Source organism: Somniosus microcephalus, chromosome 2 (genome assembly GCF_052327205.1).
Source record: "Somniosus microcephalus isolate GS21.2 chromosome 2, FLI_Smic_1.0, whole genome shotgun sequence".
Classification (NCBI taxonomy): Eukaryota; Metazoa; Chordata; class Chondrichthyes; order Squaliformes; family Somniosidae; genus Somniosus; species Somniosus microcephalus.
Window position 1 is genome coordinate 109,860,462 of NC_140988.1, and position 18,839 is coordinate 109,879,300.

Consider the following 18,839-nt stretch of genomic DNA (forward strand, 5'->3'; position numbering starts at 1 on the left):
ATCCAACCTTCTCACCCTCTAATTGAATATGTAATTCAACCATGTTATGGTCACTCATTCCAAGGGGATCCTTTACTAGGACAATTTTAATTAATCCTGTCTCGTTACACAGGACCAGATCTAAGGTTGCTTGCCCCCTGGTCGGTTCAGTTACATACTGCTCAAGAAACCCATCCCTAGTACACTCAATGAACTCATCCTCAAGGCAGCCCTGCCCAATTTGATTTGTCCAATTAATATGATAGTTAAAATCCCCCATAATTATAGATGCTCCCTTATTACAAGCCTCAACTATTTCCTGATTGATACTCCGTCCAACAGAGTTGCAACTGTTCGGAGGCCTATAGACCACGCCCACTAGTGTTTTTTTCCCCTTATTATTCCTTACCTCCACCCAAACGGTTTCATTATCCTGATCTTTTGACCAATATAATTTCTCTGTATTACAGTGATTCCTTCCTTTATTAACATAGCCACCCCACCTCCCCTTCCTTCCTGCCTGTCCTTCCTGATCGTTAAATAACCTGGTATGCTTAATTCCCAGGCATTGTCACCCTGCAGCCATGTTTCTGTAATGGCCACAAGATCATACCCATATGTAGTTATTTGTGCCATTAACTCGTCTATTTTGTTACGAATGCTACGTGCATTCAGTTAGAGAGCTTTCAAATATGTTTTGTGACACTTAGTTCCTGCTTTTGCCCTTTTTATTACCCTCCAAGATCTTTGCGCACCTCCAATTTTCATCGCTCCGCCATTGGCGGCCATGCCTTCAGCTGCCTAGGCCCTAAGCTCTGGAATTCCCTCCCTAATCCTCTCTACCTCTCTCTCCTCCTTTAAAACGCTCCTTAAAACCTACCTCTTTGACCAAAGCCTGTCCTATTCTCTCCTTATGTAGCTCAGAGTCAATTTTGTTTGATAACGGTCCTATGAAACACCTTAGGATGTTTTACTACTTTAAAAAGGTGCTGTATAAATGCAAGTTATTGTTATTGTTTATAATGGCATGAAATTAGCAGCAATAACGATATTGGTGATGAACACCCTAAGTTAGACAGTTGAGCTCCCCGATCCTCCAGTGGCAAATTTATGCCAAAATTTGCTGGAGAACTGATTAAAATATGCCATAGCAAGCACAGCGGTGAATTAGAAGCGCCACAGCGAATGGCCAATGAATGTATTGATCCAGCTGATTGTGTCATTTTAAAAAATAATTCTAATTGCCATCTAGTTTCCATAAGCACGGACCTATTAATATACCAAATAGATTATGGTTATAATGATCTATACTAGTGACAGATTATAATATTTACCCACTCTCAAGTTTAGTTGCCTATATTACCACAAAGATTTGTGGGGTTCATTTAATTCTTTAAGATAAAACCTGTTTCGAGGTCCCAACATAATTCGTAAAAAAAAAATCAATTCATCAAAAAAAAATCAATTCGTCTTTCAAGTGTATAAGAGCCATCGGCGCTTTATAGGCAGATTTCTTTGTTATGGTAGTAATACTGAAGTGCTGAATTTAACAGCAGTAAATTAACTGGAAATATTCCATTACCCTAATGCTTATTACAATGAGAATGATTATGATGCCAAATGATGTATTCAATGAGAGTGCTTTGATCAATGACTTATCGGCTGCAAAGTTGAACGCTATGCTCCTGTAAATGGAATCTGTTACCTTTTCTGTTTATGATTCTCTTTAGATTGATCTTGTGTGCACTAAATATGGATAATGAGGCATCAGAAGCAGAAAAGGACCCCCTGCTGCAACCATCTTGAATAAACTCATAACTCACGCCGCTGGCAGGTCTCTAGCTCCATTATTTATCAGTCTGAATGGCAGCGGTGTGAAGACGGACTTAAATGCAGCAAATTCACGAAAGCCATTGCTTTTAATGGGGCGGAGCTATGATGACCATCTAGCTGTTTTGGGTGAGGGGCAACAGTGGAGCAGCACAAAAGTCTAAGGAAATAATAATGGCCAATGATTATACCGTACTCACCGCCTCCGCAGCAACAGAACCATAAATCCCAGCACAAGACCATAAAAGAGAATTATATATATTTTACTTGGAGAAATAAAATGAGGAGTGTGTATGTAAACTGTGCAGTCTTGGGGTGGATGGGGTGAGGAAGGTAGTGTGACAATTCTGCCCCAGTGCTTGATCAATAACAGAGATATCATTCCCTCTCATGATAAAATAATTACAAACACAACATCTATTAAAATTAGTAACTTCAGTTATGTACATAGTCTTAACTAGATGAGAGGCCATTTGGATCAGCAGATCTGCTTGTTTCAGTTTTTTAATTATTATTTTTACCTGTATGTACAGGTCCACCAATTCATTCTCTCCCAGAATGTAATATATCTTCCCAGCCTGCAGCCAAGCATATGCTTCCTTCTCCTTTTTCCTCAGATCTATAAAGATTCCAAGGCTCCGTTTGGTATACTCCAGTGCTGATCTGAATGCCCTGAATTTAAAAAAACAAATTCTGTTACTGGACTGGATGCCACCGCGAATTACCACACTGCCCTTTCAACTCTACATGTGAGTCAACATAGAGAGATGAAAGTCCCTGCTCTCTCCTGGCTGCAATGGTCATACATGAACTTATTTGAGTTTAATCTTAAGTCAGTTCCTAATAGGACTTATCCACAGCACAAAATTGCTCATAATTCAACACAAATAGTCACAAAATCATCAGCCATAACTATGTGTTTCGTCACTACAAAAAGCATTATCACCACATTCATGGGCAAATTCACTTGTTGACCTTGGATTCTGGTCATGAACCTTCAGCTTCTCAAATAGCCAATGTGTTGTTTCTGCTGCACCTTTTACAGAGCAATGCAACTTCTACCAGAGGATTTGATTTTATAGCATATACTGGAGGGGAACAGTAAAAACTAGCAGGGTGCCCTTTCAGAACAAAAAAAACACCTTGTAGTTTACAGATTAAGTAAAGATCAATATTCTGCAAAATCTAAATTTTTATAATTGATTTCACTCCTGTAAAATCTACAATTTCAGGGCTTGCCTCACACCAGCAAATCTCTTAAAATCTCACCGTGAACCATTCCCAGGGCTGTTGAAGGACAAAGGGTGTGGGGAGAAAAGAGAAGAAAAAGAAAAGATGATCTTGTAAGAAGTAGAGTACACACTGGATCAAAATTAAAGTTTTTGAGGCAGGCCTCTGTTTCAACGTTGATTGGGAATGGATGGCGTGTCCCTGGCATACTACTCTGGTGCTTCAGTCACATTGTAAAAGAAGAACAAACTTGCATTTATATAGGACTTATGTCCTCGGGACATTGCAATATTTTTCACAATTAATTACTTTTGAAGTCTAATTGTTATTATTTTGTAGGCAGCACCTCCCAAACCCGCGACCTCCACCACCTAGAAGGACAAGGGCAGTAGATGCATGCGAACACCAGTACCTCCAAGTTCCTTTCCAAGTCTAGCACCATCCTGCCTTGGTCATATATCGCTGTTGCTTGATCTACACTGGGTCGAAATCCTGGAACTTCCTATCTGACAACATTGTGGGAGCACCATCACTTGATGGACTACATTGATTCAGGCAGAAATCTCACCACCACCTTCTCAGGACAACCAGGGATGTGCATTAAATGCTGGCCATGCCAGCGACACCTGCATCCCAAGGATAAGTGTTTTGAAAATGCAGCAGCTGATTTTCACACAGCAAGAGTAGTTAGAGAGATTGAGAAGACAGAACATCTGTTAATCAAGTGCTCACTGATGTGCCCAAATTGTCCCATCTCTGGTCAGTTTGCTTAACAGCTCAAATATGGGCCATTTTAGATACCATGTCCACCACAGAGATACCTACCTGACCCAGATGACTTTCCATCCCTGGGCTCACTTACATGCTGGAGACAGGTTTTCTGGCATTTGCCAGGGAGTAGTGCCAGGTTAGAGGTGTAGATTTGATGCGACAGACCACAAGGGCCTGCTGCAGTGGGCAGTGGGTTGAAGAAGGCAGCTGCTGAGCTGCCTGAAGAATAAAGTTTTCTTTCTGCAAAAATTGTCCTGTTGTTGCTGGAGTCTATGCAGAAAGGAAATCTCTCTACCATTCACCACACACTAAAGGTATGAACACAACACACTTGTACCAAATTCCTCTGCAATTCTTTTAATGCAAAGAAGAATATAGCATGACCACAGCAGTAATCATTAAATTACCCTTACACAATATAATTTTGCAAAGTTTGACTGATGTTTGAAGGATACAACACATTAGCACATTAAGTACAAAAGAAAATGATTCTACCATTCACCACACACTAATGGTGAAGTCAATCAAACCAACAATCGCCTGGAAAACTTAACATTACTGGGCATCACTTAATTCAATCCCTTTACCTTTCAGTTCCCAGAGTGAGGTAGAGTTGACTGGTGTTTTGTAGAACATGCCCTTCCAGTTCCTTGTCTGCCAGTTTACGAGTGAGGTAAAGCAGAAACTCATTGTAGATGATGCACTGGGCCTCATTAGGTAGGACAGAACTGTAAAACTGGCATAGCAACTGAGTGGCTCGTACTTGGCCTAGATTCAAAAAGAAAAACTGAAGTCAAAAGTATAGGTGGTGTTGGGGAGAAAATCCAGGACAACTGCCTCACTGATTCCTAATCAGCATGTCTCCTGTTCATAATAATCAACTTTATTGTCATTGTTAGTGCACAAGTGCAGTACAACGAAATGTAGGCTTGCGGCTCCCGAGAGTGTACATTTAGATTAAGACATTTAAACATTCAACATACATTTGGCTTGTAATACATTAACATAAACATAACCATAATAAAGTGCATTGGCAGATGTGCAGGCTTTAGAGTTTATTTGTGGAGTTCAGTAAGATGACAGCCCTGGGAAAGAAGCTGTTCCTAAGTCTGGTCGTACGGGTGCGAATGCATCTGTAGCGTCTCCCAGATGGCAGGAGGGCGAACCAAATTTGCATTCCATTCATTCATATTGTAAAAGTAGATGCAGTAGGACAATAGGACTGAAAGTATTAACTAATTTAGTTGTAAGAACTAACACACTGAACTGCCTGCCAAATCAAACAGTATTACACACTAAGCATAAGAACATATGAATTAGGATCAGGAGTAGGCCATACGGCACCTCGAGCCTGCTCAGTCAGTCGATATGATCATGGCTGATCTTCGGCCTCAACTCTACTTTCCCGCCCGATCCTCATATCCCTTGATTCCCCTAGAGTCCAAAAATCTATCTATCTCAGCCTTGAATATACGCAATGACTCAGCATCCACAGCCCTTTTGGGGAGAGAATTCCAAAGGTTCACAACCCTCTGAGTGAAGAAATTCCTCTTCATCTCAGTCTTAAATGGCCGACCCCTTATCTGGAGACTATGACCCCTAGTTCTAGACTCTCCAGCCAGGGGAAACAACCTCTCAGCATCTACCCTGTCAATCCCCCTCAGAATCTTATATGTTTCAATGAGATCACCTCTCATTCTTCTAAACTCCAGAGAGTATAGGCCCAATCTACTCAATCTCTCCTCATAGGACAACCCTCTCATCCCAGGGATCAATCTAGTGAACCTTCGTTGCACCGCCTCTAAAGGTAAGTATGTCTTTCCTTAGATAAGGAGACCAAAACTGTGCACAGTACTCCAGGTGCCGTCTTACCAAAGCCCTGTACAATTGTAGTAAGACTTCCTTATTCTTGTACTCCAACCCCCTTGCAATAAAGGCCAACATGCCATTTGCCTTCTTAATTGCTTGCTGTAACTGCATGCTAACACTGTGCATTGGAGAGTCGGTTGAGTAACACGGATTTATTCTAATTAGAATGACATGCACTCTCTTACTTTCTGTTTCTCCAAGTTTCTGTACACATGAGCCCTGTCTGCTTTGGATTAACTGGTGAAATTCATGGCAAAGTATGACAGAAGAAATGAACAACAAATTCACAGCTGTCATCATTCTGATGAACAAGCTAGTTAGAGCTACATTTTTGTCTGTGTGCTAATTTTTATAAACAGGGAACAAGACCAGCAGAAAGCAGTAACAGATTGTTTGTTCGTACTACTATTCCAAGTCTTTCATCCCAAAACATGTTCAGAAATTAGCAGAAAGAAAGCTTTGTAAAAGACTATTATGAAAAGGGAGTCCTGGATGCCATGTGTCTGTTTGGAGTATTCGCACAGTCAATGATGTTTAATGCTTGGAAAGAAATATTGTTTAGATGTAATAATTTGGGACCCATGTTTTCCACTGAGCTGCTAATTGCCATATGTTACGGCTATAGTTGGCAGCCAAAACTTAACGACTGACGAGCCTGCTGTTTAACATTTTTCAAGTGTCATGACAGCCAGACATAAAATGAGAAAGCGGCAGTCAGTGCTTACTAAACTGTTTTGAGCAGAGATCTTCCTGCCACAGCTGTAAGGCAGCAGAGAATAGACAGATTTATAAATCATGTACTCTCAGAAATGATGGGATGCAATAATTGAAAATCACCAAGGCCTGTTTTGTTTAACTGGCTTCACCACTACAAAAGCTCATGACAAGCAGGTGTGGCCACAGGTGGCCAAGAGGATGAACACTGTCTCAAACACCCTTGTACCTCGAAAGGAAACTTTCGCAAAGATGAACAGTTGAGGTTGCCCCAATATTCTGTGATTACAAGGCCAATGAGCCCTGCTTTACAGAGGGAGTGCAATTTTTTATGCCTGTTGCTGCACTCCAAGCAAACTGCTACGAGGCAACAATTACTGCAGTTTATATTACAAAGTACAAATCATATAACCTGAATGGTGAATGAGATAAGCTGAGAAACAAATGCAAAATTGTGCTGATTCTACCTTCCAAATATGTAGGGCCTGAAATTCCATAGTTCTCCTGTTCTCGGCCAATTGTGCCATTTTTCTGGAGGTTCCATCGGTTTTCAATCAAAATTATGGCAGGAGATGGGAGAACCCTGTGGAATTTCAGGGACATAAGACTCCTTGAAAATGGGCTATCTGTAGTCTGTCAACCATGTTAGGAAGGTGCTTCTCAAAACATGCAGCACACTTGGTCACCTTCTCGGAGGCACCTCTGAATGGCTAAGACAAGTGAACTGCTCTGTGAGCATGCCAAATGCCTGCTTAATGAGCACCCTATGCCTTGCAATCATTGTTACTCTGCTTTGCCTTCGTGCATGATTACAGACTGGTGTCATCAGCCACTGTTGTAGTGCACTAGCCAAAACTCCCCAGTAACTGGCCATCCAGTTTTCTGCCCCCATGTAGAAGTTGAGAGATACTGCATTGTCTCATGATGCAAGCATCATGGCTGCTGCCAAGTAACCTAGCATTATTGAACAAAAATAGTTTATGATTCCAAATTATCTGCACATTTAACCAGTGAAGTTCCTGTAACAGGACACCAAGTTATAGAGCGTAACTTGTGGGGGTAGAAGGGAATAGTGGGATTCATGAGTTACCATGGTCTCAGAGATGACTTGTTTACCTTAAAGGAGTTAGAGAGGAATTTCCCAGAATTTTTCAGAAATTAGCCTCAGGTTTTTTCCACTGTTGTTTTGCCTCTCCCAGGAGATTACTTGATTAGCAGGATAGATCAAGGGTGTTGATGGCTGAACCATGTCTGGATTGGTGGGGCTTGATGGGCAATGGTCTTTACCTGTTGTCCCTTTTGAATGTTAATCCCTTATGGACTGATGAAATCCCAATGGCTACATGGGAGCAATCTATAACTCCATGCACCCTTGGGAGGTTGGCACTTTTGTAGAAGATCTGGTACCTGACTGCCCTCACTACTCATTGAAAAATTGGAGGTACAAGTGGGCATGACTGAGAAGAGCCTCGACGACCTTATGGATGCAATGCTGTACAAAGGAACGGCTGACTCTCGGCAGGGTCTTTGTGGCAGGCTGGAAGGATTCTGAGGTAGAGAAAATTTTGAGGCTCTGCCAGGGACACAAGAGCCTTGCTGGTGACAGGCACGGGCACAGATCAGTCCGAGACCTTGTTTTACATTGTTCATTTTTGGGTCCAGGAAGTGGCTCCAATACAGGTAAGTGCCAGCCTTAGTAATCCTGCATGCTTATTAAAATTACTAGTCAATCTTTCTTGGCATTCTGCATGGAGAGTCACGTCCTGTGCCGGTGTTGAAAGTTTTACCTCGATGCTCCCAAAGAATGTCAAAACATTACACCCTAAAACAATGTACTTCAGAAGCTACTACAATAAAATAAATTGCGGGTTTAAAAAAAATTGAATAAATTGGAGAGCTTGAATTAGAACAAACTTTGTTACACCATACAGTTGCAATAGGAAAATTGAACCTACAAAAGACACATGTAACAGTGAAAGGGTACAGATGAATATTGCAGCAAAGATAATACAGAAGGTAGGCACTGCAAGGAATTCAGGGCCAGAGTGATCTCCTGGTCTAGTTTTGATCGCCTAGATGGGTCGGAAAGGAATTTCCCAGATTTTTCCCCCCCAAATTGGTCTACCACCAGATACACTGGCCTGTCAGTGTCACCAGAAGTCTCACTCCACCCCTCCCAGCAGGGCAGTCAGCTGCCAACCCATTTACCAACCTACCACATTTAAATGATAGTGAGGGTGGGCGGGACCATGGAAACCAGATGATATCCCTGCCTCCCACCTCAACTGCTGCCAATCTGATGGAGTAGCAGGAGAGAGATGGCAGCACACCTTACCCAGCAGCAGGCATTCCACTTTTACTATTAGGAGAGGAGCCAGTAGCGGGCATCTCTCCTCTCCTTAGGCCCATTAGATTCAGCTGGAGATCACATGGCTCTGCAAGAGCCTCTATTTATTAATTTTTAAAACATTTTTCTGTCTCCTAAGACTTCCTGGCCCTCCTTGAAGTGCTATAATGGGTGTCTCGCTGCAGTATCACTTAATTTTCCTGGGTATCAGCATGGGTTCCCTGTGTGGTGGGGATCCTACCCAAAGCACTAATAAGCCCAACCCTGGAAAATGGGTCTGTTTCATGCCGGGGTAAGAACAGCAGCAGAAGTCCAGCCCCACTCCATCGTAGACAGCAACACCTCGTCTGAGGAAAATTCAGACTTTAACCATATTTGTGTGTGATATAATGAGTGCTTAAACTCATTATGTTGTGACGGTTCCTGCTCTTTAAAAGTTCAATATTTTGCATAGCCACCATGAAGAGAAATCACTGGGATGAAAGTTCCTAGGGGAAAGGGTGTAGGTAAGTAGGGGAGCACAGTGGGGTCAAAAGTCATGAGGATTGCAGAGTCAGAGGTAACAGCTGACAATGCACGTGTGGGGGGAGGTTCCAAGGCCTAAGCTGCCTATCAGGGAAAGGAAACAGGGCAGATAGGTTGATCCTGAAAGTGGGCAGCCAGCCACTATAACATTTTCCTAAACAAACCAGGCAGGTGGGATTCAGGTAGGGCCTACCCGAAATCAGGTACCTGGTGGTAAAGTGAAATTAGCAAATGGGTAAAGCCATTCCATTTATTAGGCGAAAACCTCCAAAAATCAGAGCAAACAGCAGCGACTTGTATTGCTGCACCACCCAATGTCCTGCGGCTATAATTATATCATGACAGGTAACTGCTTACATAAAGGGATTCGCATTATAAATTGTTTACATACACTCAGGATTATAAATGTTTATATAGATAATTTCAATCACAAATGTTCACTAAAAAGGATAATCATCGGAAATAACATAGGAAGTGCATGCCATTTGCAAGACTTACTATATAGATGTCCCTTGCAGAATTTTGTGACTTTGGGCTAGGTCTTGACCACAGTATCCCCTCCCATACAAAATGAGTGCATCGGCAATCTGGAACCTGACGAGCTCACTATTGTTGCAGTTGTTGTTTACAAAAAGAGCTTTTCATTTGCAATTGCATTTCACTCCTCGGATTCTTTGGTTTTGCTAAATAGTCAGTCAATTTTGTAAAAAAAATATTTCTGCCAATACTGTACTTTGCTTCTTTTTTCTTAGCTGCTGCTGCTATTTAAATAGCCAGGATGAGTGCAGCACCAACAATACTCAAGAAGCTAGACACCATCCAGGACAGAGCAGCCCGCTTGATTGGCACCCCATCCACCACCTTAAACATTCACTCCCTCCACCACCAGTGGCTGCAGTGTGTACCATCTACAAGATGCACTGCAGCAACTCACCAAGGCTTCTTCAGCAGCACCTCCCAAACCCACGACCTCCACCACTTAGAAAGACAAGGGCAGCAGGCGCATGGGAACACTACCACCTGCAAGTTCCCCGCCAAGTTACACACCATCCGCCGTTCCTTCATCATCACTGGATCAAATACCTGTAACTCCCTCTCTAACAGCACTGTGGGAGTACCTTCACCACACGGACTGCAGCGGTTCAAGAAGGCAGCTCACCACCGCCTTCTCAAGGGCAATTAGGGATGAGCAATAAATGCTGGCCTGCCAGCGATGCCCACATCCCATGAACGAATAAAAAAAATAGCGCCCAATTGTTAAGGCTGGGAGTTCTTTTGGGGGTTCCCATTGTGCTGCATGTTTTAGATGAGGAAGACAACTTCATAAGGGGGCAACAAATCCAGGTACAACAACACTGGAGAAGTTTTGTCCGCACCCGTCACTACCTTGAGGCCCATATTTACAGACTCCTGCACATATAACTGGATATGTCAGAGCCAATGTGTCAGTGAGTTGTACTGTTTGCTACAAGACTATCTGCAGACAGCATATGGAACAGGGGCAGCTCTTCCCATGTTACCATGGCATGAAACTTTCTTGCTGCTGGATTCTCCCAAGCTACCGCAGGTAACATCTGCCACATCAGTACACACAAGTATCAACCAAATGGTATGTTGTAAGGGCTAACACTTTGATCATGTTCTCTGTGGAAAGGGGGGTATTGTCTCGGCAGGGCACAGAACTTCCAGGTTCTCTTAAGTGCAGGGCATAATGGATGGCACACATGTGGGCATTAGGATTTCTCATGTCATCCCCATGGCCTACAGGAAAAGTTTGCACTCAATGAATGTTCAGGTGGTATCTACATGGTAATATTATCCAGGAAGTAGCTACGATGCCTTCATTATTCGGCTGGCTACGGTTCCTGCAATTTTTGAAGAAGAAACACTCGAGTATGCGCACGGTAGCACAGTGTTTATGTTACTGGACGAGTAATCCAGAGGCTTGGACGAACGATCCGGAGTCACGAGTCCAAATCCCACCAAGGCAGCTGGGGAATTTAAATTCAGTTAATTAAATAAATCTGGAATAAAAAGTTGGTATCAGTAATGGTGACCATGAAACTACCGGATTGTCGTAAAAACCCATCTGGTTCACTAATGTCCTTTAGGGAAGGAAATCTGCCGTCCTTACCTGGTCTGGCCTATATGTGACTCCAGACCCACAGCAATGTGGTTGACTCTGAACTGCCCTCCGAAATAGCCTAGCAAGCCACTCAGTTGTACCAAACCACACAAAGAAGTATACAAAGAATAAAACCGGATGGACCATCTAACATCGACCTAGGCCCCAGAAACTACAAAGGCCCACCCAGCTCAGTTGATCCTGCAAAGTACTCCTCACGAACATCTGGGGATTAGAGCCAAAATTGGGAGAGCTGTCCCACAGACTAGCGAAGAAACAGCCTGAGTCATACTCACAGAATCATACCTTTCAGCCAACGTCCCAGACTCCTCCATCACCATCCCAGAGTATATCCTCTCCGACCAGCAGGACAGACCCACCATGGGTGGCGGCACAGTGGTATACAGTCGAGAGGGAGTGGCCCTGGGAGTTCTCAACATTGACTCCGGACCCCATGAAGTCTCATGGCATCAGGTTAAACATGGGCAAGGAAACCTCCTGCTGATTACCACCAACTGCCCTCCCTCAGCTGATGAATCAGTACTCCTCCATGTTGAACACCACTTGGAAGAAGCACTGAGGGTAGCAAGGGCACAGAATGTACTCTGGGTGGGGGACTTCAATGTCCATCACTAAGAGTGGCTCGGTAGCACCACTACTGACCGAGCTGGCCGAGTTCTGAAGGACACAACTGCCAGTCTGGGCCTGCGGCAGGTGGTGCGAGAATCAACATAGGGGAAAAATCTACTTGACCTCGTCCTCACCAATCTACCTGTCGCAGATGCATCTGTCCATGACAGCATTGGTAGCAGTGACCACTGCACTGTCCTTGTGGAGATGGAGTCTCGTCTTCACACAGAGGACACCCTCCATCATGTGTGGCACTACCACTGTGCTAAATGGGATAGATTCAGAACAGATCTAGCAGCTCAAAACTGGGCATCCATGAGGCGCTGTGGGCCGTCAGCAGCAGCAGAATTGTATTCCACCACAATCTGTAACCTCATAGCCCAGCATGTCCCTCACTCTACCATTACCATCCAGCCAGGGGACCAACACTGCTTCAATGAGAAATATAGAGAGCATGCCAGGAGCAGCACCAGGCGTACCTAAAAATGATGCACCAACCTGGTGAGGCTACAACACAGGGATACATACACACTAAACAGTGGAAGCAGCATGCTGTAGGCAGAGCTAAGTGTTCCCACAACCAACGGATCAGATCAAAGCTCTGCAGTCCTGCCACATCCAGTCGTGAATGGTGGTGAACAATTTTTTTTTTTTTTTTTAAATTCGTTCCTGGGATGTGGGCATCACTGGCAAGGCCAGCATTTTATTGTCCATCCCTAATTGCCCTCGAGAAGGCGATGGAGACGCCATGAACATTCCCATCCTCAATGATGACGGAGTCCAGCACGTGTGTGTAAAAGACAAGGCTGAAGCGTTCACAACCATCTTCAGCCAGTAGTGCCGAGTGGATGATCCATATTGGCCTACTCCTGAAGTCCCCACCATCACAGAAGCCAGTCTTCAGCCAATTCTATTCACTCCACGTGATATCACAAAATGGCTGAGTGCACTGGATACAGCAAAGGCTAGGGGCCCCGATAATATCCTGGCTGTCGTGCTGAAGACTTGCACTCCAGAACTAGCCACATCTCTAGCCAAGTTGTTCCAGTACAGCTTCAACACTGGCATCCACCCGACAATGTGGAAAATTGTCCAGGTATGTCTTGTGCACAAAAAGCAGGACAAATCCAATTTGGCCAATTATCGCCCCATCAGTCTACTCTCAATTATCAGCAAAGTAATGGACAGTGCTATCAAGCGGCACTTACTCACCAATAACCTGCTCACCGATGCCCAGTTTGGGTTCCGCCAAGACCACTCCTGACTGCATTACAACCTTGGTTCAAACATGGACAAAGGAGCTGAATTCCAGAGGTGAGGTGAGAGTGACGGCCCTTGACATCAAGGCAGCATTTGACCGAGTCTGGCATCAAGGAGCCCTAGTAAAACTGAAGTCAATGGGAATCGGGAAAAACGCTCCACTGACTGGAGTCATTCCTAGCACAAAGGAAGATGGTTGTGGTGGTTGAAGGTCAATCGTCACAGCCCCAGGACATTCTCAGGGCAGTGTCCTAGGCTCAACCATCTTCAGCTGCTTCATCAATGACCTTCCCTTCAACACAAGGTCAGAAATGGGGATATTTGCTGATGACTGCACAGTGTTCAGCGCCATTCGCAACTCCGCATGCAACAAGACCTGGACGACATTCAGGCTTGGGCTGATAAGTAGCAGGTAACATTCACGCCACAGAAGGGCCAGGCAATGACCATCTCCAACAAGAGTCTAACCACCTCCCCTTGACATTCAATGGCATTATCATCGCCGAATCCCCCACCAACATCCTGGGGGTCACCATTGACCAGAAACTTAACTGGACCAACCACATAAATACTGTGGCAACAAGAGCAGGTCAGAGGCTAGGTATTCTGCGGCGAGTGTCTCACCTCCTGACTCCCCAAAGCCTTTCCACCATCTACAAGGCACAAGTAAGGAGTGTGATGGAATATTCTCCACTTGCCTGGATGAGTGCAGCTCCAACAACACTCAAGAAGCTCGACACCATCCAGGACAAAGCAGCCCGCTTGATTGGCACTCCATCCACCACCTTCAACATTCACTCCCTCCACCACCGGTGCACTGTGGCTGCAGTGTGTACCATCTACAGGATGCACTGCAGCAACTCGCCAAGGCTTCTTCGGCAGCACCTCCCAAACCCGCGACCTCTTCCACCTAGAAGGGCAAAGGCAGCAGGCACATGGGAACACCACCACCTCCAAGTTCCCCTCCAAGTCAGACACCATCCTGACTTAGAAGCATTATCGCCGATCCTTCATCGTTGCTGGGTCAAACTCCTGGAACTCCCTACCTAACAGCACTGTGGGAGTACCATCACCACACGGACTGCAGCGGTTCAAGGCGGCGGTTCACCACCACCTTCTCAAGGGCAACTAGGGATGGGCAATAAATGCTGGCATTGCCAGCTACGCCCTGATCCCATAAACGAATATTTAAAAAAAATAACGGTCACCAATGCTCAGTTCAGGCTCCAGACCTCATTACAGCCTTAGTCCAAACATGAACAAGAGCTGAATTCCAGAGGTGAGGCGAGAGTGACTGCCCTCGACATCAAGGCAGCATTTGCCCAAGTGTGGCATCAAGGAGCCCTAGTAAAACTGAAATCAATGTGAATCAGTGGTTTGGGAGTGAATATTTAAGGTGGTGGATGGGATACCAATCAAGCGGGCTGCTTTGTCCTGGATGGTGTCGAGCTTCTTGAGTGTTGTCGGAGCTGCACTCATCCAGTGTGTACCATCTACAAGATGCAATGCAGCAATTTACCAAGGCTTCTTCGACAGCACCTCTCAAACCCTCGACCTCTACAACCTAGAAACACAAGGGTCTCAGGCACATGGGAACACCATCACCTCCAAGTTCCCCTCCAAGTCACACACCATCCTGACTTGAAAATATATTGCCGTTCCTTCATCATCGCTGGGTCAAAATCCTGGAACTCCCTCCCTAACAGCACTGTGGGAGTACCTTCACCTCAAGGACTGCAGCGGTTCAAGGTGGCAGCTCTTCACCACTTTCTCACGGTCAATTAGGGATGGGCAATAAATGCCGGCCTTGCCAGCAATGCCCACATAGCATGAACGAATAAAAAAAAACTTGGGTAATGGCTCTTAGGAGATCAGGCTGACCTCTACATCCATGGCTGCTGGCCCCGTGAAGAAACCACCTAACAGCAGAAAAGCACCTCAGGCTACCTCCTTCTTTACCTTTCAGCCATAAAGCTCCTACACCTATGTACCCAACATAAGCTATCGATTACAATACGACTTATTTCTGCTCTAGCAGTCAAGTTAACTGCTACTACACTTTAAGCTCTCCACTGCCAAAATGCAGACAATTAGCGCTACTCAGAATAAAAAAAGTGGAGGGTTGCACTGAAACATTTAAATGACCCCGCACTTGGGACATTGGATGGGGGAACATTGGATGGGGTCAGCCGCGAACGCAAGTCCCACAAGCCACTATCCCATGCCCTCAAAGACTCTGCAGAATTTCCACCTTAAATGATTAGAAGACTATATCTGTTTTGACCACGTAAACACATTTTGTAATAAATGATTTTGGTCTAAAAAGAGGTAAGTACTTACTTTCAATATGATTTGCTTTCAGTGCAATTAAAAGTGCCCATTCATAATAAAATATCCCATTTTCTTTTAATTCTTGATCAATGTAGTACTGTCCCAGGATAATTAGAACCTGAATAAAATTTTCATCAGAGGCAACATTTTGCAGCTCAGAGAGGAGGTGAATGGATTTTAAAAGAAATTGTTCTGAAAGACTATAGGCCTTTGACCAAAGGCAGAGCAAACCAAAATTAGCATTGGTAATAGCTTGGTTAAATTTCTGTCCTGAATCCACAGAGATTGATAGGGCTCTGTGGTAGTTCTTCACAGCTTCCTTGACATTTCTCATTCTTCTCATGGAGATAGCAACCATATTGTAAACAGCCCCCTGCTGTACAGGACAACTCTGAACAGAAGGAGACTCCAGTGTTGTGTTTAAAAAGACAATGGCTTTAGCAGGCTGACTATTCAGAATGTGCAACCATGCAAGAGAAATGAGTGCATTGACCATCTCCTCAGTACTAGTGGAGGCTTCTGTGTTAATGGCCATTTTCATGTAATGAATTGCTTTTCCATATATTCCATGCAGTTTATAAATTTCTGACAAGCTGAGGTAAATGGTTTGACTAATGTTGTCCTGTTCAAGGCTGTTTGTTAAAGAAAGTGCCCATTTAAGGTAAGGTGCAACTTGTGTTGGAATCATGAGAGTGACTCTACCCATTCCACAGAGCTTTGAAGCACCTTTCATGACAAAGTTTATGCTTTTCAAACAATCCATTAAAGTTCTAGTAGGCTGTAAGCAGGAAAGTTTTGCACAGCTTATGGCAAGGTTTGGCAGACATTGTCGATAATACAGTGATCCAAGAGTAAAATGAAAGTCTAAAGAGGACCTATTTTCTAACATTATGGTATTTCTCAAAAACTGCAGTCTTTCAACGAAGGGCAATGCATCTTCATACTGTTTAAGATTTATATGAAGTTTAGCTAGAAGAAAGCATGCCCTTGCTTCAGCATGCTTATTTTCTGACAGCACTGCCTTCCTTAAAATGTATTTCAGAACTTCAGCTTCCATATCAGTGGTACAGATGTAGTTTGGGATACCCAAGAGTAAGGCTGCAATCTTCTCAAAAATGGCAGAGCACTTCTCTTTGTTTTTCTGCTTCAAGTATATGGCAACAAGGTTTGTATACACCGCGATTAAGAGAAACAGGTCTGTGAATTGTCCTTTCATTACACATAGAGCCTCTTCAAAATAAACTCTGGCCTGTGAGCACTTCAGCTTCTTGGCACACATTCTGCCCAGTAGAAAACAGATTCTTGTTTGAGCCCACTGCATCTGTCTCTTTCTTGCTGCCTCCCTTGCCACCTCAAGGTAATGGACCACTTCTTCCTCTTCACTATAGCCATAAAAGGTGGTCTTTAGAAAGGAAAAACAGGAATCATACAGATTTTTAAAGTGCTTGCTGTATTCCTCATTATCCAGGAAGACTAATAAAGGATGAAATATTTCAGGATTGTCCAGGTCTCCTGTGTGGCCTATACAGAACCAGAGCTCCTCTGCCTGCTCAGGGACAGGTCCATCCTCTTGGTCACAAGTTACAGAATTCTGTCCAATAGCTTGCCTCCCGTTGCCTAATGTGATATGGTTTTTCTCTTTTACAGCTTTATTCAACTTGGCTTTCAACAATTCAATTTCTTGAGTACTTGGAGTTTGTTGCTCTCCTGTGAGGAAGAAATGGTTATTTACCATGAGTAACAAACAAAACTACAGCATTAAAAGTAGAAACCAGCAAATCTATGATTCCAGCCTATTATACAAACACTCTACTATACTGCCATAGTACAATGAGAACATTTCAATTACTTTACTTCTAAAACACAGAAAAAAAATAGAAGTCAACTATTCAGAATTACCAAATTATTTAACACTAAAAAAAATTACAAGTAATATTGCAACAGAGTCTAGTTTAAGAAACCGTTGAGAACTTGTAAAAATACTGGTTTTGTCCCATTTACACCATTCAAAAATGGTCATAGTAGAAATAAGAGGGATCCTTTTCGGCTTTCATTACGGACAGAATATAGGGTAGGATGGTAATGGGGGTGCATTATCCTCCACACCCAATATGTGCTCATGGAATGCAATGTTTTGCAGTGGAAATGCAGAACTGGAATATTACCTGTTAAAGTGTTCGCACGCAATTCCTTTCTGTGCCATTTTAAGAGTCATTAAAATAAATTGCACAAAATATTTTACATAAATGTGTTGATAAGCACTCAACCAGAGGAAATTAAATACCCAAGATATTAATCCAAATTTACTAGCCACACTTCAACTCAGATCAGTTGCTTAACACATCCATAGTCTCAGTATCATAGGAACAATTGTACTCTGTACAGCATCTGGTCAACCTTATCAATCATTCAATCAGATCCGAACCAATCATTTCTCCCGATTCTTTTACTAGAAGCCGTTAAACAACGTGACATGAATTGCTTTTACTGGTGGTCTTTTCCGCATCTGCATTATTTTTTTTGGGGGGGGGGGGTGGGGGGGAAACAAATTCTAATTTTTTTGCCTTGCTTAAACCCTTGAGTTTTACTCAGTTAACTTTTGAAATCCGGAGAAATATCATCGAGCTTTACCTTCTTTGCGATGTACTTGTGGTTAATCACCTGTCTCAAGTGACCAAGTAGGCTAGGTGGAGCCAAAGCCTGCTCCATTTTGCTGAACACTACAATTTTAGTAATTAACCCACATAAAACTTCACTACCCACAACTCTCAGTCAGTCAAGACCTGGATCATGTTCTCATTTTCTTTTCCTCAAATGAAAACAAGTTCGGCTCTGCAAATCTCTCCCTGAAGGTAGGGTATTCAAATGTGAACTTCCTAGTGAGTTATATGAAGTTGAAATTACCTGTTTGATTATGTTGTCAAAATCAGTGTCAGTATGTGATTAACCTTTATAATAACAGCTTCCCATTAACTGGAAACTTTCCTTTTCGACTTTTGCTAAAAGATATCCATTCATTAAGTATCAATTACAAACTCAAAGCAGTTTAAATCAAAGCAGTGTACCTCACTTAATAGACACAATACAGCATCTTTATTTCAAAGACAAACCATACTGTGCCTTGTTCGGGCTACATTGAGAGTACTGCACACAGTTCTTGGTACATAAGCGCCTTTGGACGTTTTACTACATTAAAAGGCACTGTATGAATGCAAATGTCTGTTGTTG

General features: G+C 43.4%; 1 protein-coding gene across 1 annotated transcript in view; it reads right to left on the bottom strand.

Annotated features, from left to right (window-relative positions):
• The window catches only part of sh3tc1 (SH3 domain and tetratricopeptide repeats 1), a 122,819-nt gene that overhangs the window by 25,314 nt on the left and 78,666 nt on the right, over nt 1-18,839 (bottom strand). The window contains exons 12-14 of the mRNA XM_085961780.1: nt 15,621-17,318; nt 4,398-4,578; nt 2,331-2,481 (exon numbers count right to left, since the gene is read on the bottom strand). Coding sequence (XP_085817906.1) covers nt 2,331-2,481; nt 4,398-4,578; nt 15,621-17,318 — 2,030 coding nt within the window. The remainder of the gene's footprint in view (nt 1-2,330; nt 2,482-4,397; nt 4,579-15,620; nt 17,319-18,839) is intronic.